The 14,887-nt window shown below is 37.3% G+C and overlaps 1 protein-coding gene across 2 annotated transcripts; it reads right to left on the reverse strand.

Annotated features, from left to right (window-relative positions):
* Nucleotides 1–639: 639 nt before the first annotated feature.
* LOC103703271 (disease resistance protein RPS5-like) lies at nucleotides 640–5,730 on the reverse strand. 2 transcript variants are annotated; one of them, XM_026803057.2, is made up of 2 exons: nucleotides 2,496–5,730; nucleotides 640–858 (listed from the first exon to the last, which is right to left on the reverse strand). In XM_026803057.2, the coding sequence occupies exon 1, from the start codon at nucleotides 4,580–4,582 to the stop codon at nucleotides 3,614–3,616; it is 969 nt and encodes a 322-aa protein (XP_026658858.2). In that variant the 5' UTR covers nucleotides 4,583–5,730; the 3' UTR covers nucleotides 640–858; nucleotides 2,496–3,613. The 2 variants fall into 2 exon arrangements, with proteins under 2 accessions (XP_026658858.2, XP_026658857.2); XM_026803056.2 differs by having other exon boundaries at nucleotides 641–858; nucleotides 2,462–5,730.
* Nucleotides 5,731–14,887: the final 9,157 nt, after the last annotated feature.

Raw genomic sequence — 14,887 nt, forward strand, 5'->3', positions numbered from 1 at the left:
CGAAACCAAGGAAGACGATGCTGATAGTTGGTTTCTTTTAGCTTTACGTTGTTTTGTGATGGGCTGTTAAATGCAAACTCCAGATGCGTGACCTTGAAATTGGTCTGCTGTATGAACCAAACCACATTGGACTTCTTTGTGGAGCCATATTTTTATGGTTTATTTGGTGGTCACGTCTACGTACTTATCAGATTATTAAAAAAAATTGGCACTTTCTTGGCTTGTGTTGGCTTTATTTGTTGCATAGATGTACAGATGTCCTGATGTATTTCAGGAGGATGGAAAGTAATAAATAATCGACAAGTAAAATTAACCGTAGCATCAATTGAAGCAATCGAGTAGATGCTTCTTTAGAAATTAACAGTAACTAAACGGTCTGCAATAAAACATGAGAAAGATAACAACGTGGGCAGGGGACAAATAACCCAGTTTTAAAACATCAAGTCACACCGATTTGCCACACCTAACCAAGCCAACTGCACCCTTCTTCACCAGTCTGCGCCCAATTCATTGCTGGTGAACTGCTCGTAAATCTAGCGAGTCCCGATAGCAGATGCATCGACATATTTCTTCATCTGAACATTAGCTGATTCCTCTGCAAGCATTAAACAATGTGTCGTTTCATAATTTTGATTCACTTAGTGCATCATTGTCAAGCACATGTATAAAATCTAAACTTTCTGGTGCTAAAAAATTGTATCTCCAGTTCATCCCAGGGCTGTGATTGATAGTCATGATATTATAATGAAGTGCAACGTGCATGAACCTACCCATCTTCGTTTGCTATCTGTAAGAGCTGTGATCTTGTGGGTGGTCATACATTGCCTCCGACTCTGCCGGACCATGAAGGTATCATCCCTGCAAAATTCAACAAATATGGAAATATTACCCGAAGGTTTGAGGGATTGATGCATGAATTTTTAACCCAATTATTTAAGTCATATTCTGCAATTTTGTAATTCATTCGGAGCTAAAAGGAGAAGAAAGCAAAGAAACATATACTGAATATCATCTTTGGATCCAAATCCTTCTATTGTTACTTGAATTAAATCTGTTGTTCCTTTTTCTGCAAAACCCACCAAAGTTATTGGTCATTCCCGTCTTCAATTCCACTATTTTAATGGGTGAGGTTAAGCTTTCAATCCATTCTGCATTGTACTTATATTGGATAACCTTATGACGAGAACATCTCCTTTTGTTTAATGGCCATTAGAGGAAAATCTCTAGGTGTTTGTTAATGTGATCTTAGGATGAGAATCATAATCCACATTTGATATGAATTCATCTCTAACTAATACTTCATGAACAGGAGAAGAAATGATGGCACATAAAGGAGAGACAACAAGAAATGGTACTTTATTTTGTAGAAATTCCCCGACTTCTTAGAATGTAGGGTTTAAGTACCAAATGAATATTTGGATTTAAGGTGGATGTCTATGAACTGAATATATGAGCATATTACAAATTTACCATTAATTAAGAAAAGGCTGTGAGTGTGTCTTTGTTTTCTTCTAGCAATGAACCTGTTCTGTCTTAATGGACAATTTCCAAGTTTTTCTTTGTTCCTACTTGGCCCTAAAATTATTTCTGCTATAAGCTGACACATTCAGCAATTAGATTGTAAGGTCTTGTATAAACTGTTTTATTTTGGGTTCTTCAATCAGATTGCTTAAATTTGATGTTTAATGACATGTAAACTAACATGATGGTATAATAGAATTTTCACGGAAACTTTTTTTGAAATTAGTGTTGAAATTTTTTAGCTGGCACTGAGCATTTGAAAAAGATTTCCAGTGGGAGTACACTATTTTAACCGAAAAACAAACTGGGAGAATTTCATTAGAACAGGGTAAATTGAGCAAGGATGTACCTTCGCTGTTTTTTGTTATCATTGTGTTCAGTGGAAACTTAATGAGACATTTCTGTGGCAATATTAAGGTCAACAACATTTGCATGTGTGAAGTTGTTAAGCAATAAAATCAATGCAGAAGCATTAGCTTAGGGTGACAGTAAAAAAAAAAAATGTAGAGGTGAAAGCATAGTGAACCTGAGAGGACAGAAAAGAAGCAGCCTAGGACTTGCATTACAAAAAGCAAAGCAATGGAGACTAAATGAAAGCATCCAAAACTCAAATAGAAGCTTAAAAGGGGTAAGGAGAGTCTCAAACTTGCAAAATTCAACATATATGGAAATACTAAGGAAGGTTTGAGCGATTCACGCATGAATTTTTAACCCAATTATTTAAGTCATATGCTGCAATTTTGTAATTCATTCGGAGCTTAAAGCATAAGAAAGCAAAGAAACATATACCGAATATCATCTTTGGATCCAGATTCTTCTATTGTTACTTGAATTAAATCTAACAAAAAATTATCTGAAGATCTAGAACCAAGCTTAGGGTAAGCGAAATCAGTATAACATCATACGATAATCTATGAAAATTGAAGTTCCAGATGAATACCCTTGCAATCATGAACAAGGGGTGGCATGCTTACTTTGATGCTAAAAGTAGCTCAAATATCACTCAATCAGCTCAAAAACATGATTCACTCGAAGAATATTGCATGAAGGACTGCCAGAACGCCAGACATTATTTCGAAAGACTCGGCAATGGCCATCTACCCTTAAACCAATTCCGTTCTTCAATGTTCCTTATCTTCGTGAAGGCATTCTAGGCAAACCCCCTTTCTCACGCTAGGTCCCCAGAGGACCTGGGCCACCTAAAAATGTCTTCTCCTGAAATAGGGGAGGAGGGAGGCTTTCACGTTCTCATCCTGCCACCGTAAGCTTTGCCACCATCCTTCCCCGCCACTTATCTCCCGTAAGTTGCTCCACATGATCTTGACGGGCAGCTGCTTCAGCTCGTCACAATGCATAATTTCAATGATTTCCAGAGAAGGGAAACTGATTGCGTCGTTACATATGCTAGTCAAGCTCCCTAATTCAGACAGAGTCATTATCCTAAGACAACGGAAGCAGGTGCCGAGTTATAGCCAACATGGTTACCTACTGAATCATCGATCACTCGCTGCATTTTCCCGCAGAAATATATCTGTAGAATCTCAAGTCGTGGGAGTAGCAGAACCCAATTAGCATTCTCTAACTCAGGGCACTCTTCAATAGTCACAGACCGCAGTTGCGGAAGGAAATCTGAGATTGATACTCTTACTACCTTTAATTTCTTGAAGCCCAGAAGTGGAGATTGTCAAGATGTGGAAGTCGCCAATCCATGTCATGATCCCGGTTCTCGCCATCCACCTCCAGCTCCACCATGGACTCACTCCCTTCGATCGTTAGCCACTGCAGGCTCTTCAACATTTTGAGGCTTTGAAGTTGGGCTTTGACGATGGATGGTGTTAACTGGATGGATGCCGAGATGCTCATCTTCCTTATGCAGAGGTAGAGGTATCGGGTAACTACGTTGTCAAACCTGGAGAGCATTTTGAGGGCCGGCACTGCATTTACCGTAATTCCAAGAGTTGTCGGCAACATCACCTTCAAGTTCAGTTCTTCCAGCTCTTCCAAACTTGATGTATTCTCTTCATCACCACGACTGCCACCTTCAACTTGCCAGACTTCATACTTGGTTCCATAGAGATGAAGCAGCCGCAGTTTAGAAAGATTTGATATCGCACCCACGAGGTATTCTCAAGGGAGAAGGATGTACAAAGCTCAGTAGCAAGTGCTTCAGCTCTTTAAGACGTGCCAGCTCCTTCGGCAATGCTTTGATGCATGTATAGGATAAATTAAGATACTGCAACTGAACTAGTATGCCAATCGCTTTCGGTAACTCCTCCAAGTTGGTATAAGATAGATCTAGGTAGGTAAGAGCAGGCATGCATTGGAAAAGGTCAGGTGGGATCCATTTGATAGACAAATTCATCTGGAGCATCAAGACTTTGAGACTCGGGCGATGAGGAAGGTATTGGGGCAATATTTGTATATGATTATACATTAGTGATATTCTTTCTGCTGCTTCAGCTTCAACCCATTTCTGTTTCACATCTATTGCTTCCTTCAGACCAACACAAGCTTGAACCAACCATTTATTCTTTTTCTGCCCGCAGTCGGAAGCGATCCATAGTGCTAAGTCTCGAATAACGTCATGCATTTTCACATTCCATTCATATTCACAAGGCTCCAGCAAGCACACTCCTTCCAGGATTCTAATGTAATCGTGACCCCAGGACAAGTTCCCATTTGAGTCATCGATTAAGCCTAGACCCATCCAGCATTCTATAAGTTTATCTTTTCTAATTGGATAGTCTTCAGGCCACAAGCAGCAGGACAAGAAGCATTGCCTCGTCGTGTCATCACGCAAGCTATCATAGCTGAGCTTTAATATGCGAAACAAATCTCTTTCTTCACCCTCCTCCGGTAGGATCTCCATTTCCTGGATCTCAGCATGCTTAGAGTCCTTCAGCAGCTCGATTACGTGCCTCCAGTGTCTTGGTTCCCTCCGGTTGCGCATGGCCCTTCCGATGGTTTTGAGAGCAAGCGGCAAGCCCCTGCACTCCTTCGCAACCTTCTCCTGCAAGGTCACGTATGTCAGGGTGAGAGCTGAGGGTCGGCTCACCGACATGAAATTTGAACAGATCCAGCGCCTCTGGCTGCTCCAAGCAGTTCATCTTGATCTGGACGTCGGCGCTCATTTTGCTGCACACGTCCTGCGATCTAGTAGTGAGCATGACTTTGCGCTTATATTGATTCCCTCCGGTGCCGGGACGCGGATCCCCACATCCTCCAGCTCGAAGCCTCTCCACAGGTCATCCAGCAGCAGCAGGAAGTTCTTGCTCTTGAGGTACTCGAAGAGGACCGTGTTCGCTGGCTGTCCGTGGGCCTCCAGATTCCGTCCCAATTTCTGGGCTATTCCCTTCTGAAGCTTCTCCAGAGTACACTCTCTGGAAGCCACCGTCCATATCACATGGTCGAATAACTTCGACCTCGTGTCACTGTTAGGGAGGAAACTGTTGTTGACGCGGCTCAGAAGAGTAGTTTTTACCGACCCCTCCCATGCCCCAAATCGCGATGATACCCACGCTATCATCATCAAGGTGGAGCAGGACTTCGTTCACGGTTGATTCAATTCCTACCAACCTGCGAATTGGAGGCATCTCCTGGACCGGCGGCGGCGGCAACCTCCTCGCGACGACGATCGAACGTGCTTCAGTTTGCAGCTCCTCCACCACCTTAGCCTTCTTGGTGGCTCTCTCGCCGTCTTTGTAGCTCGAGAGCCAGTTGAGGGGGACTCCCAACACCCTCTTCCTCTTCCGGCAGGCTACTTTTATTTTGGCCACTTCACCTGCTTCCGCTTTCACCCTCTTGAGCCAGACTTTGACTTCCCGAGTGCGCTTGCTCCCTTCTCTCTCGGCGATGTTGATATCTTGCAGGATGCCAGCCCTTGTAGCTCTCAATCTATCCATGGCATCGGTTAGAGCTGTCACATTTTCTCCACTCGTGCCGAGATATCTGATGTGCGGGATAATAGCTTCCACGAGAGGTTTCAGCTTCCCTGCAACATCAGCAGCTTGTAGAATGGGCTTGCCCTAAATAGTTCCAGTATGGGGCAAAGAATTGAAGGGATTACGCTCAGAGGAAGGAGATTCATGGCGAGAAGGCTTGAGGAAAGGGAAAAGTGGATGTGGAAGCAGAGAAGCGGCCAAGAGCTCTGTTTTCTAGTCTATCCGATGGACGTCTGCCGACGACTCCCAAGTCATGGAATGTCAATTCCTCTCCCAATTATTATCTCCTCTCTTCTTTTTCTAATTTTTTATTCATATATTTGGGAATCTCTGTCCTCATCCTCAGATCTTATGATCAAGCCTTTATGATCGATGAATTCGTACAGGAGTGCCGTCCTTTAGCCTTTACAAACTCGGGGTGGAGTCATCGTCGTTTTCTAATTGTCGTTCTGTCACGCCCCGAACCCAACTCCCGGGTCCGGCATGCGACCGGCCGCATGAACCCTAGAGCAGTGCCCTAAAGATCATGCAAGGTCTAAAAGGTACAATATTCACATATATGCCAAAATCAAAGATTAATGTAATTCAATCAAATCCAACTACAATGTACTGATTTATTACATAATTTCAAATGTCCATAAATAAAAGATAGATTAACTTCTATCTATCCAGCAATCAGACTCCATGCTGATCTGATTTCTCGTTCCACCCAATGGTCTCTACAAATCCAGTGCCTCTGAAAAAGAAAGTAAGTGTAGTATGAGCTTTTCCAGCTGATGACCCAAAGATTGTTTCATAGATTGATTTTGATGATCACAAAACCTTGAAGTATAGATACTAATGTTTATGTTGCAAGGAGAAAGATATTTATTTTGCAAGGAACATAGCAAGTTGGGAGAAACAAAGAAGGCCTCCAAAGCTCTCAAGTTGGAAGAAAGCTACAATTTATTGGCCCAAGTTTAAAGTTCAAAGGATTCAAATTGAGGAGTAAAATCAAAGGAAAAATTCAAAAGAACAGTCTTCGAGTCGACTCCTGAGGAATTCGAGTCGACTCCAATGTTTACCGAGTCGACTCCGGAGAAGTTTGAGTCGACTCCTAGGAGTCACAGGCCAGAAAGTCAGAGAGCAGTTTTCGGTCTGAGATTCGAGTCGACTCCAGTGGAACGCGAGTCGACTCCGATGGTTGGTAGGTCGACTCCAAAGAAAGCAAGAGTCGACTCTCAGCGGAACACAAGGAAAAAGTCAGAGAACATGTTTGGGACTCTGAGATTCGAGTCGACTCCCGCATTGCACGAGTCGACTCCGAGACTCCGACGACCATCAACAGACAGAAAACCAAGTTACTGCTCTAAGATTCGAGTCGACTCCCAGACAGCTCGAGTCGACTCCAAGGCAGCGCTACACCAAGATGACAGAAGGCTGTGTTTCGAAAACTGAGAGCCGAGTCGACTCCGAGGAAGTTCGAGTCGACTCCAAGACTGGACGAGCCAAAGACAGAGGATCGGGAGTTCGGGCTCTGAGATTCGAGTCGACTCCCAGGACAGTCGAGTCGACTCGAGTGGACAAAATTCAAAATTGGATTCCACGGACTTCAGTGGAAGAGCCGACTTCAGAATTGCCAAGTCAGCTCCAGAAGTTGGCGAGTCGACTCCGGGTTAAGTCGAGTCGACTCCCAGTCGAGGCAAGCACATTAATTCAAATTTGGAACAGTGGCCGAGTCGTCTCCGGTAAAACACGAGCCGACTCCTGCAACAGGCGAGTCGACTCCTGATCGCGCGAGTCGACTCCGATCCCAACGGTCATATTGTCAGGAGGTGCAGACTGGTTCCAACGGCTCTATTTTTGTCTCTAACGGCTACATTCTTGTTTCCACGTTATCAAAAGCTATAAAAACAAGAAGAGAGTTAGGGGAGAACTCATGGAAGTGGGAGAGATCATTTAGGAAAGAGATTCCAAAGAGATTACAAGGAAAATCTCCCATAAGCACAAAAGGGCCATCAAAAGTGAAATAGAGAGAAGAAGAGCATCCAAGTGTATCCCGAAGCTTCTTCTCCATCTGTGTGCTGCCTCGGTGATCCTCTACTTCAAGCAAAATCAGAAGAGGGTCAAGTAAAGAAGAAGCCGAGCTCCTTCATCTTCAAAACGCGATTAAGGGCTTCTCTTTACTCTATTTGTCTATATTGTTATATCTGCTTGTTTAAGAAGCTTTGATTTGTTTTATTCCTTGTTTTAATATCTTGTAACTTGATTCAATCAAGGGATTGAATCAAGGGGTTAAAGGTTTGTTGGTGAGCCAAAGGGAAAACCAACGGGGTTTAGGTTTGTTGGTGAGCCAAAGGGAAAACCAACGGGGTTTAGGTTTGTTGGTGAGCCGAGGGTAAAACCAACGTGTAAGGGTTGATTGTGAGCCCGGGAAAACAATCGGAGTGGTTCTAGTCGGTGAGCCTGGGAAAACCGACCGAGTTCGTTGTGACCTCGTAAAACAACAAGTTGGGTTGTGAGCTTGTAAAACAACCGGCTGTAATCTGTAGGATTATAGTGAAATTCCCAAGAGGTCTTGGGGAGTGGATGTAGGTGCTGGGATGCACCGAACCACTATATTTTTGTTGTGTTTGTGATGCTCTTTGTTGACTGACCTCCTCACTCACTTACTTAGATATTAAGCTTGCTTAACTCTTCTTCGTGCATCCTTTAGTTGCAAGCATTATCAATTTACTCAATCATTAAATTGGATAGCATACTAGGGCAAATTAGACTAATCTTTTATTGAACCCGCTGGTTAACAGTTGATTAGATTAGAATCATACTCTTGCTAAGGTTAAGCTTCACTAAGCATCCATACAACTTAGCATAATTAATCTAAAAGATTAGAAGTAGTTTAAAAGTTTTTAAAAGACCCAATTCACCCCCCCTCTTGGGTTGTCACCTTGGGCAACAAGTGGTATCAGAGCAGGTGCTCAAATATTATTTGTAGTCTTAACCGACTAGAGCCAAAGATCATGACAACTCAAATAGATAGTTTTCTAGGAGAAGGACAATCAATTGATACACCTCCACTATTTAATGGCATAAACTATACACATTGGAAATACGCATGCGCATTTTTATTCAATCGCAAAACTATTATTTATGGAAAATCATAATAAATGACCTTCATACACTCTCTCAAACTATTAATGAAAAGGACTTAGCACAATTGAATGCTAATGCTATGAACATATTATATTGCGCTATTCATGAAACGAAGTTTAATGAAATTTCTGCATGCTTATCTGCTAAGGAGATCTGGGATACTTTAGAATATATTTATGATAAATCTCAGATTAGCTCACATGTGCTTCAATTGCGTACTAACAATGAGATTGCAGAATCCTCCACAGTAGCCGAGTCGACTCCCAGTTTGTCCGAGTCGACTCCTAGAGAAGAACAGTCTGAAAGGCAGAGGCACAGTCTTGAAGACCCTGTGAACGAGTCGACTCCAAGTAGTTCCGAGTCGACTCCCAAGTTAGTCGAGTCGACTCCAATAAGGTCCGAGTCGACTCCGAGGCAAATCAGCTTCCTAAAGACAAAGAAGAAGAGGAAGCAAGAAGAAAGGAAGAAAGAGATAAAAAGGAAGAAAGCCTTGACCAAGAAAGAGTCTAGCAAGAAATAAAAGTTAGGAGCAACAATGATGATATTATCTCCAAGGAACTACAAGAGGTAACTAACTTGTGCTTTATGGCACAAGAAGACAAGGTAAAAACTGAATCTACTCTTACATCAAATAATTTTCAAGAAAAATTTTCTTATGATGAATTATTAAATGCTTTCCATGATTTATATGGTGAATGTAGAAAATTAGCTGTTAAGAATAAAAGTCTTAAGAAACTAAATCTGAAAATTTCAAAAGAAAGAAATTCTAATGATGAAATGCAAGAGAAACTAAATTCTGAAAATAAAAGCTTAAGGTCATTTTCAGAAGAATTGATTCAGAAAAATCATAGCTTAATTAGAGAAAATCAAAACTTAAGCGAAGAAATTAACCAATTAAGATCTTTTATTAACAAATTCACCGTAAGTTCAGAAAGATTAAAGATGATGTTTGAAAGCCAACATGCTGATTTGATAAATCAAAACTTAGCTTGACTCCTTCACTTAGCCATAAATCTTTAGAGAAAAAGGTTATCAATTCGCCAAGCAAACCATTAAATAAGATAACTTATTTTAAAAATGAAAAGAATGGGCATAACAACTTTACCTATCGCTCTAGTATAATTAAATCAAGTGGTAGAGTTATTACAATTAAACAAATCTGGGTTCCAAAAGGAACCATATGTCCTAACTCTCAAGGACCCAAGCAAGCTTGGGTACCCAAAATGAAAATATGAGGATGTAGACATAGATGTGCCAAGATACCCATGGAACAATAGAACTCTCATACAAATGGGTGATCTAGACACACGTCTAAATGAAACTTAAAATATACTTATAAAAAGTAATTCTAAATGAATGAAATCAGTAATCTTTGCATCTCATCATTATTTTGTATTCGATTAAAATATGAAGTGCATGTATTGATCAATTTTGTGATATAGAAAATACTTTTTGAAATATAATCAAATCACTTCATTTATAGTATACTTTACTCACTATTGGATAAGTTACAAAATGATTAATTTATTAAGAATAATTCTATGAATTCTCTATATGCTTGATTGAGAGTTTTTATCCATGGCATTATTGTTTATTGATCATAGATATGATAATATGTACTTGGTATGCTTTTGAATATATGCACTATGAATACCAAGATTAAAGAAACCATATTTGGCATATGAAATCAGCTCATGCTAGTATGTACTTAATCTCAAAAGACCTCGCCATAAGCTTACTTAGATTATCCTCTTAAAGGTCAAAGTTTACTATGCATGCTAACTAAGGAACAAACAAAATAATTTCTAAATCTAGAGATGTTGTTTCCAACACTAATTTTTCAAAAGCCTACATTACCCTTGTTCTTGGCACTCAAATTGCACAAACTCACAAAAAGCAATCAAATGATAAAGGTTGCAAACTATGAATCACGGCATAGTTTTGAAAACCAATCTTTGTGTTAAGTTGTGCACAGAAAATAATATTGAATACAATTCTTTCTGCACCAAGAACACTATAGGTAAATAGGATTAATAGAATCTTTGAAGAATTGAAAAAGGCAATGTTGTATGATAGTCAATTTTTAAAAAGCTATCATCACTGCTTGTCATACATATGATTTCTATTAGATCTATTCTTTGATGAAAACTCCTTTTGATCTTCTGAAAAATGGAAAAGGAACCACTGCATATCTTTCATATTTTCAGTCATACACGCTATACTTGATATGTTCTTTTGAAATAATGCCAAATCTGATAAAGATACTTCTATCTTTGGATATAATTCATCAAGCAATGCATATAGAACATTCAATGAAAAGATTCGAGTTGTAGAAATATCAATTCATTTCTTCCTTATGAGATTAATGATTTATTATCAAGATACTAAAATTAAATTATTTATGTATATGGTTAATCTTTTACATATAACAATCTGAAAACATGTTAATAATTATAACCAAATTGAGTTTTTCAGAAATACATTTAATGAAGAAAAATTGTTTGCTTAGAAAATGAAATAGATCTTGATTCTTGCATGATTAGAAGTAAAGATCACCATTATTATTTGCTTGCTTTATGAGCTTTATACTCTATCAAATGAGTGTGTAGAATGGACTCCTATATGCTTACTTTATTAAAGAAGATATATGTTAAATAACCACATATTTGAAAATACTCATTACAAATATGATAAAGCAATATATGGTTTGATACAAGCATCAAGAGCATGATATAAAAGCTTAAATAACCTTTTTGATAGAAGGTAATAGTGATAATTCTTTGCATCAAAAAAAATGTGTGACACCTCACTTGCTCAAAGTATACATTAATGACATCATTTCTGGTTCTACTAATGAAGAGTTATATTGCAAGGTGAGTTTGAAATATGTATGATGAATGATTAACATCTTCTCTCAAACTCCAAATTAAAACAAACAGGAAAGGGGATCTTCATTGACCAATGTTAGTCCACAAGAAAACTCTCATAGAAGATTGGCATGAAGAAGGTATGTCTATGACCCCATCTTGTAGAATTTGAAAAGAATGAGCAAAATAGATCTACTGTTAAAGCTGTATTGAAGCATGATAGAATAATTATTTTATCATACAGCTAGTAGACCAGGTTGTATGCTCATTATGTGACCTTGTGCAAGACTTCAATTCAACTTTAATGAATCATATTTCATTGATAACAAAGAAATTCATAATCTGAATTTTGATATAAAACTTAGCTAACATGACTTATTAATAATTATCTTAAGCAAATAGAATCTAAGCTCATTGATTCTGAAAATAAAAAAATTGATTTGACCTTGATAAATCTTCCTATTGCTCACATGCTTGTCCTTGAACCATCTGATTTAATGAATCTATCTCTTTAGTTCAAATGATATGTGCTTGCTTATATTTAGGCAATCTCTTGAGTAAAGTGACTCAACATGCAACTATTGTCATATCTCATATTGAGTCATCTAATTAAAAATATATATATGTTGGATGAATGCTTTGTATCTTAAAGAAACTAATGACTCTTCTTCAAGAAAGAAAAATGAGAGATTTTAGCTTGAAGGACACCTCCACATAAGATACAATAAACTTTCACATGCAAACAAGAGAGAGGATCTTCTTCAGCCAAAAGTTCACACATAAGAAATTTAGTTTGGCTTGAAGAATATATAATGAATAAGTAAATTCTAGATATCTCTCTCATAAATTAGCTGAACTAAGTCAATAACTTTAAATCTTATTATGAAATGATTAAGATCATTAATTATTAATCTTTTGATATCATGTCCATATATGTATTAATTGACTTATGCTTTTGGAAATTGTTTCATGGTTTGCTCAATCTAAAATATTTCTATGGCTATATCATAACCATGAAATACACAAGTATATGATTAAAATTATTTAGAAATAACTTGTGAGAAGTTATGAATCCTTGAGCATAATGAAAATGTTGTTTGCATGATATACATCTATATGATACATAAGATTATTCTTTATTCTGCTCTTTCATGTAAATTACTTGAGAATAACAAAAAGAGAGAGATAAAGAAAAGAAAATGGATTTTCAAGAGAAGTAAAATCTAAGTAAAGGCAAATACTTCAATCTTAAGGAAAAGCAAAACAAGCATAATATATTCGGCACATTTGAGACTTGGTGAGCATTCTTTTGGAAGATAAAATCCATAATTAATTACACTTAAACAGGGAGAGTTTGAAGTAAACATTTTAACCTTTCTATATTGCTCATCATAGGGATGGTGCCAATGGGGAGGCTAGTGGTAGTACCCGGCACTATTTGACCCAACTATTCGGTGTAGGGCATATTAGGGACGGCACAAGAGGGAGGCTAGTGGTAGTACCTCGTGCCCCTTCCCAACTCCACCGGATAGGGAGCAAATAGAGTATAGAGCATAAGAAAGTAAAAATGAAAGACAAAGTAAATGAAATATATAAGAAGAATCAATTCAATTTTTACACTTGAAACACACTTAAGGATGAAATCAGTGCAAGATTATATTAAATAGGGGAGTTTATTTGAAAAGAATTGATTTTGATCCTTGACATGCTTGTTCTTAATTTTTAATGCATGACTTAACACATAATATATTTTGCATGTGGCATGATGTTTGAATTATGGGTTCTCAATATTTTGTAATGCTTCATACTTGACATTTGATTGAATGTTTGAAACTACATAAATTTTTGTTTGGTTTTTGAAAAGAAATTTCAGATTTGTCGTTCACAATCATCGTTAAAATCTGAAAGTTGAATAAATTTGTAAAAAGGAGAAGAGAAGGATATCTCTATTTAGGCAAAATGAATTGATTTGTTTATCCTTCAACTTGCTTAACTTTGGTATATAATGTTCTAATTCATACCAAAACTCAACATAAATACAAAGATTCTGAATATGCTCTTATATGTTTGAAATATGTGTTTTCAATCGTAATGATTTAAGATGAGCTACAATGTGGAAGATACATATCTCAAATTATGACTTTGAAAGCCTCTATTGAAAATCTCTATGAAATTCAGAATCTGATTTTGTATAAAAGCTTAAACTCAATATGATTTCTAAATAAAATCTTAATTTAAGAAAAACAGAATTAATTTTGATGCCTTTGGTATTGCTCCGATACGCATCCGAAACATATCATTTCTTATCTTCAAAGTATACTAATATTGGTCAAATGATGTGTCTTTCGATGATCTTGATTGCAAACAAAAATTTTAAATATATGATTTTATTTTGATATTAAAAAGATTTATTGTGCTTCATGTATACATTGCTGAAAAACTATGATTAAGAAATTGAGTTCTATAAATATATATATTTCAATGATCATCTATATGTTTTTCTCTCCTACATTATTAAAGACTTCCATCATATATATAGTGAATGATCTTAAAGCTAGAAATATTTCAGCTCACTCAAATGATTCTAAAAGAAAGAAAATGTAAATGCTTTTGAAAGAAATGAGCTTCAAATGAATCATTTTCTGATTAATATTTTATACATTTTCTCTAAGATTAAGAGAAAGCATAACTTGTTCTTAAAGGATTAGAAAGAGTGATTACTATAAATTTTGAATAATTCTAGATCACTCTACATTCTTGATATTACAGAATTTCAGTTTATTCACGTTTATCAAAAATCTGAAATTCAACAAAAAATGATTAAAGAAGAATGCATCTTTTGAGGGGGAGCTTTAGATATTCAGTATCTATCCAAAGACACTTTATTTGATGCATACTTGATTTTATGGATTGATTTTGATGAACCTCCTTATATTGCAAGACATGCTTTAATTTCCTTGAGATGAGTTCTATAAAGGTTGTCTTATCTCAAACCTTGAGTCTTATGAAAATAAGCTGAAATATATTTTTGAGATTGACAATTTTTGAACATTATCTTCAAATTCTAAACTCTTAAATGGAATGATCAATTGAGGGGGAGAAAGAAAATTTCAGAAGGAGAGGTCTTATGGAACTTAATCATAAATCTATAGGAGAGGGAAAGAATACTAAATGAAAAGTGATCCTAATACTCTCCAATATGTATCATCTGAAATTTAAATCTGAAAATCTTTATGATACACCTTGAGGCGTGTTATTTGGTTAGTATATCTTATGCATCACTCATGAACCAAATTACAAATCTTAAGAGCCTCTAATTTAATGAAAAAGGGGGAGAATAATGTTTAAATTTTCTTGAGTATCTCTTAGAAAATCTATTTTGAACTTCACTAATGAGTTAATTGGCTTGCTCTTTAGAACTTCAAT

This window comes from Phoenix dactylifera, chromosome 11 (genome assembly GCF_009389715.1).
Source record: "Phoenix dactylifera cultivar Barhee BC4 chromosome 11, palm_55x_up_171113_PBpolish2nd_filt_p, whole genome shotgun sequence".
In the NCBI taxonomy this organism is placed as follows: Eukaryota; Viridiplantae; Streptophyta; class Magnoliopsida; order Arecales; family Arecaceae; genus Phoenix; species Phoenix dactylifera.

What these genes read in the sequence shown, in the direction of transcription:
- LOC103703271 (XM_026803057.2), bottom strand. Translation starts at nt 4,582, where the DNA reads ATGTCGGTGAGCCGACCCTCAGCTCTCACCCTGACATACGTGACCTTG.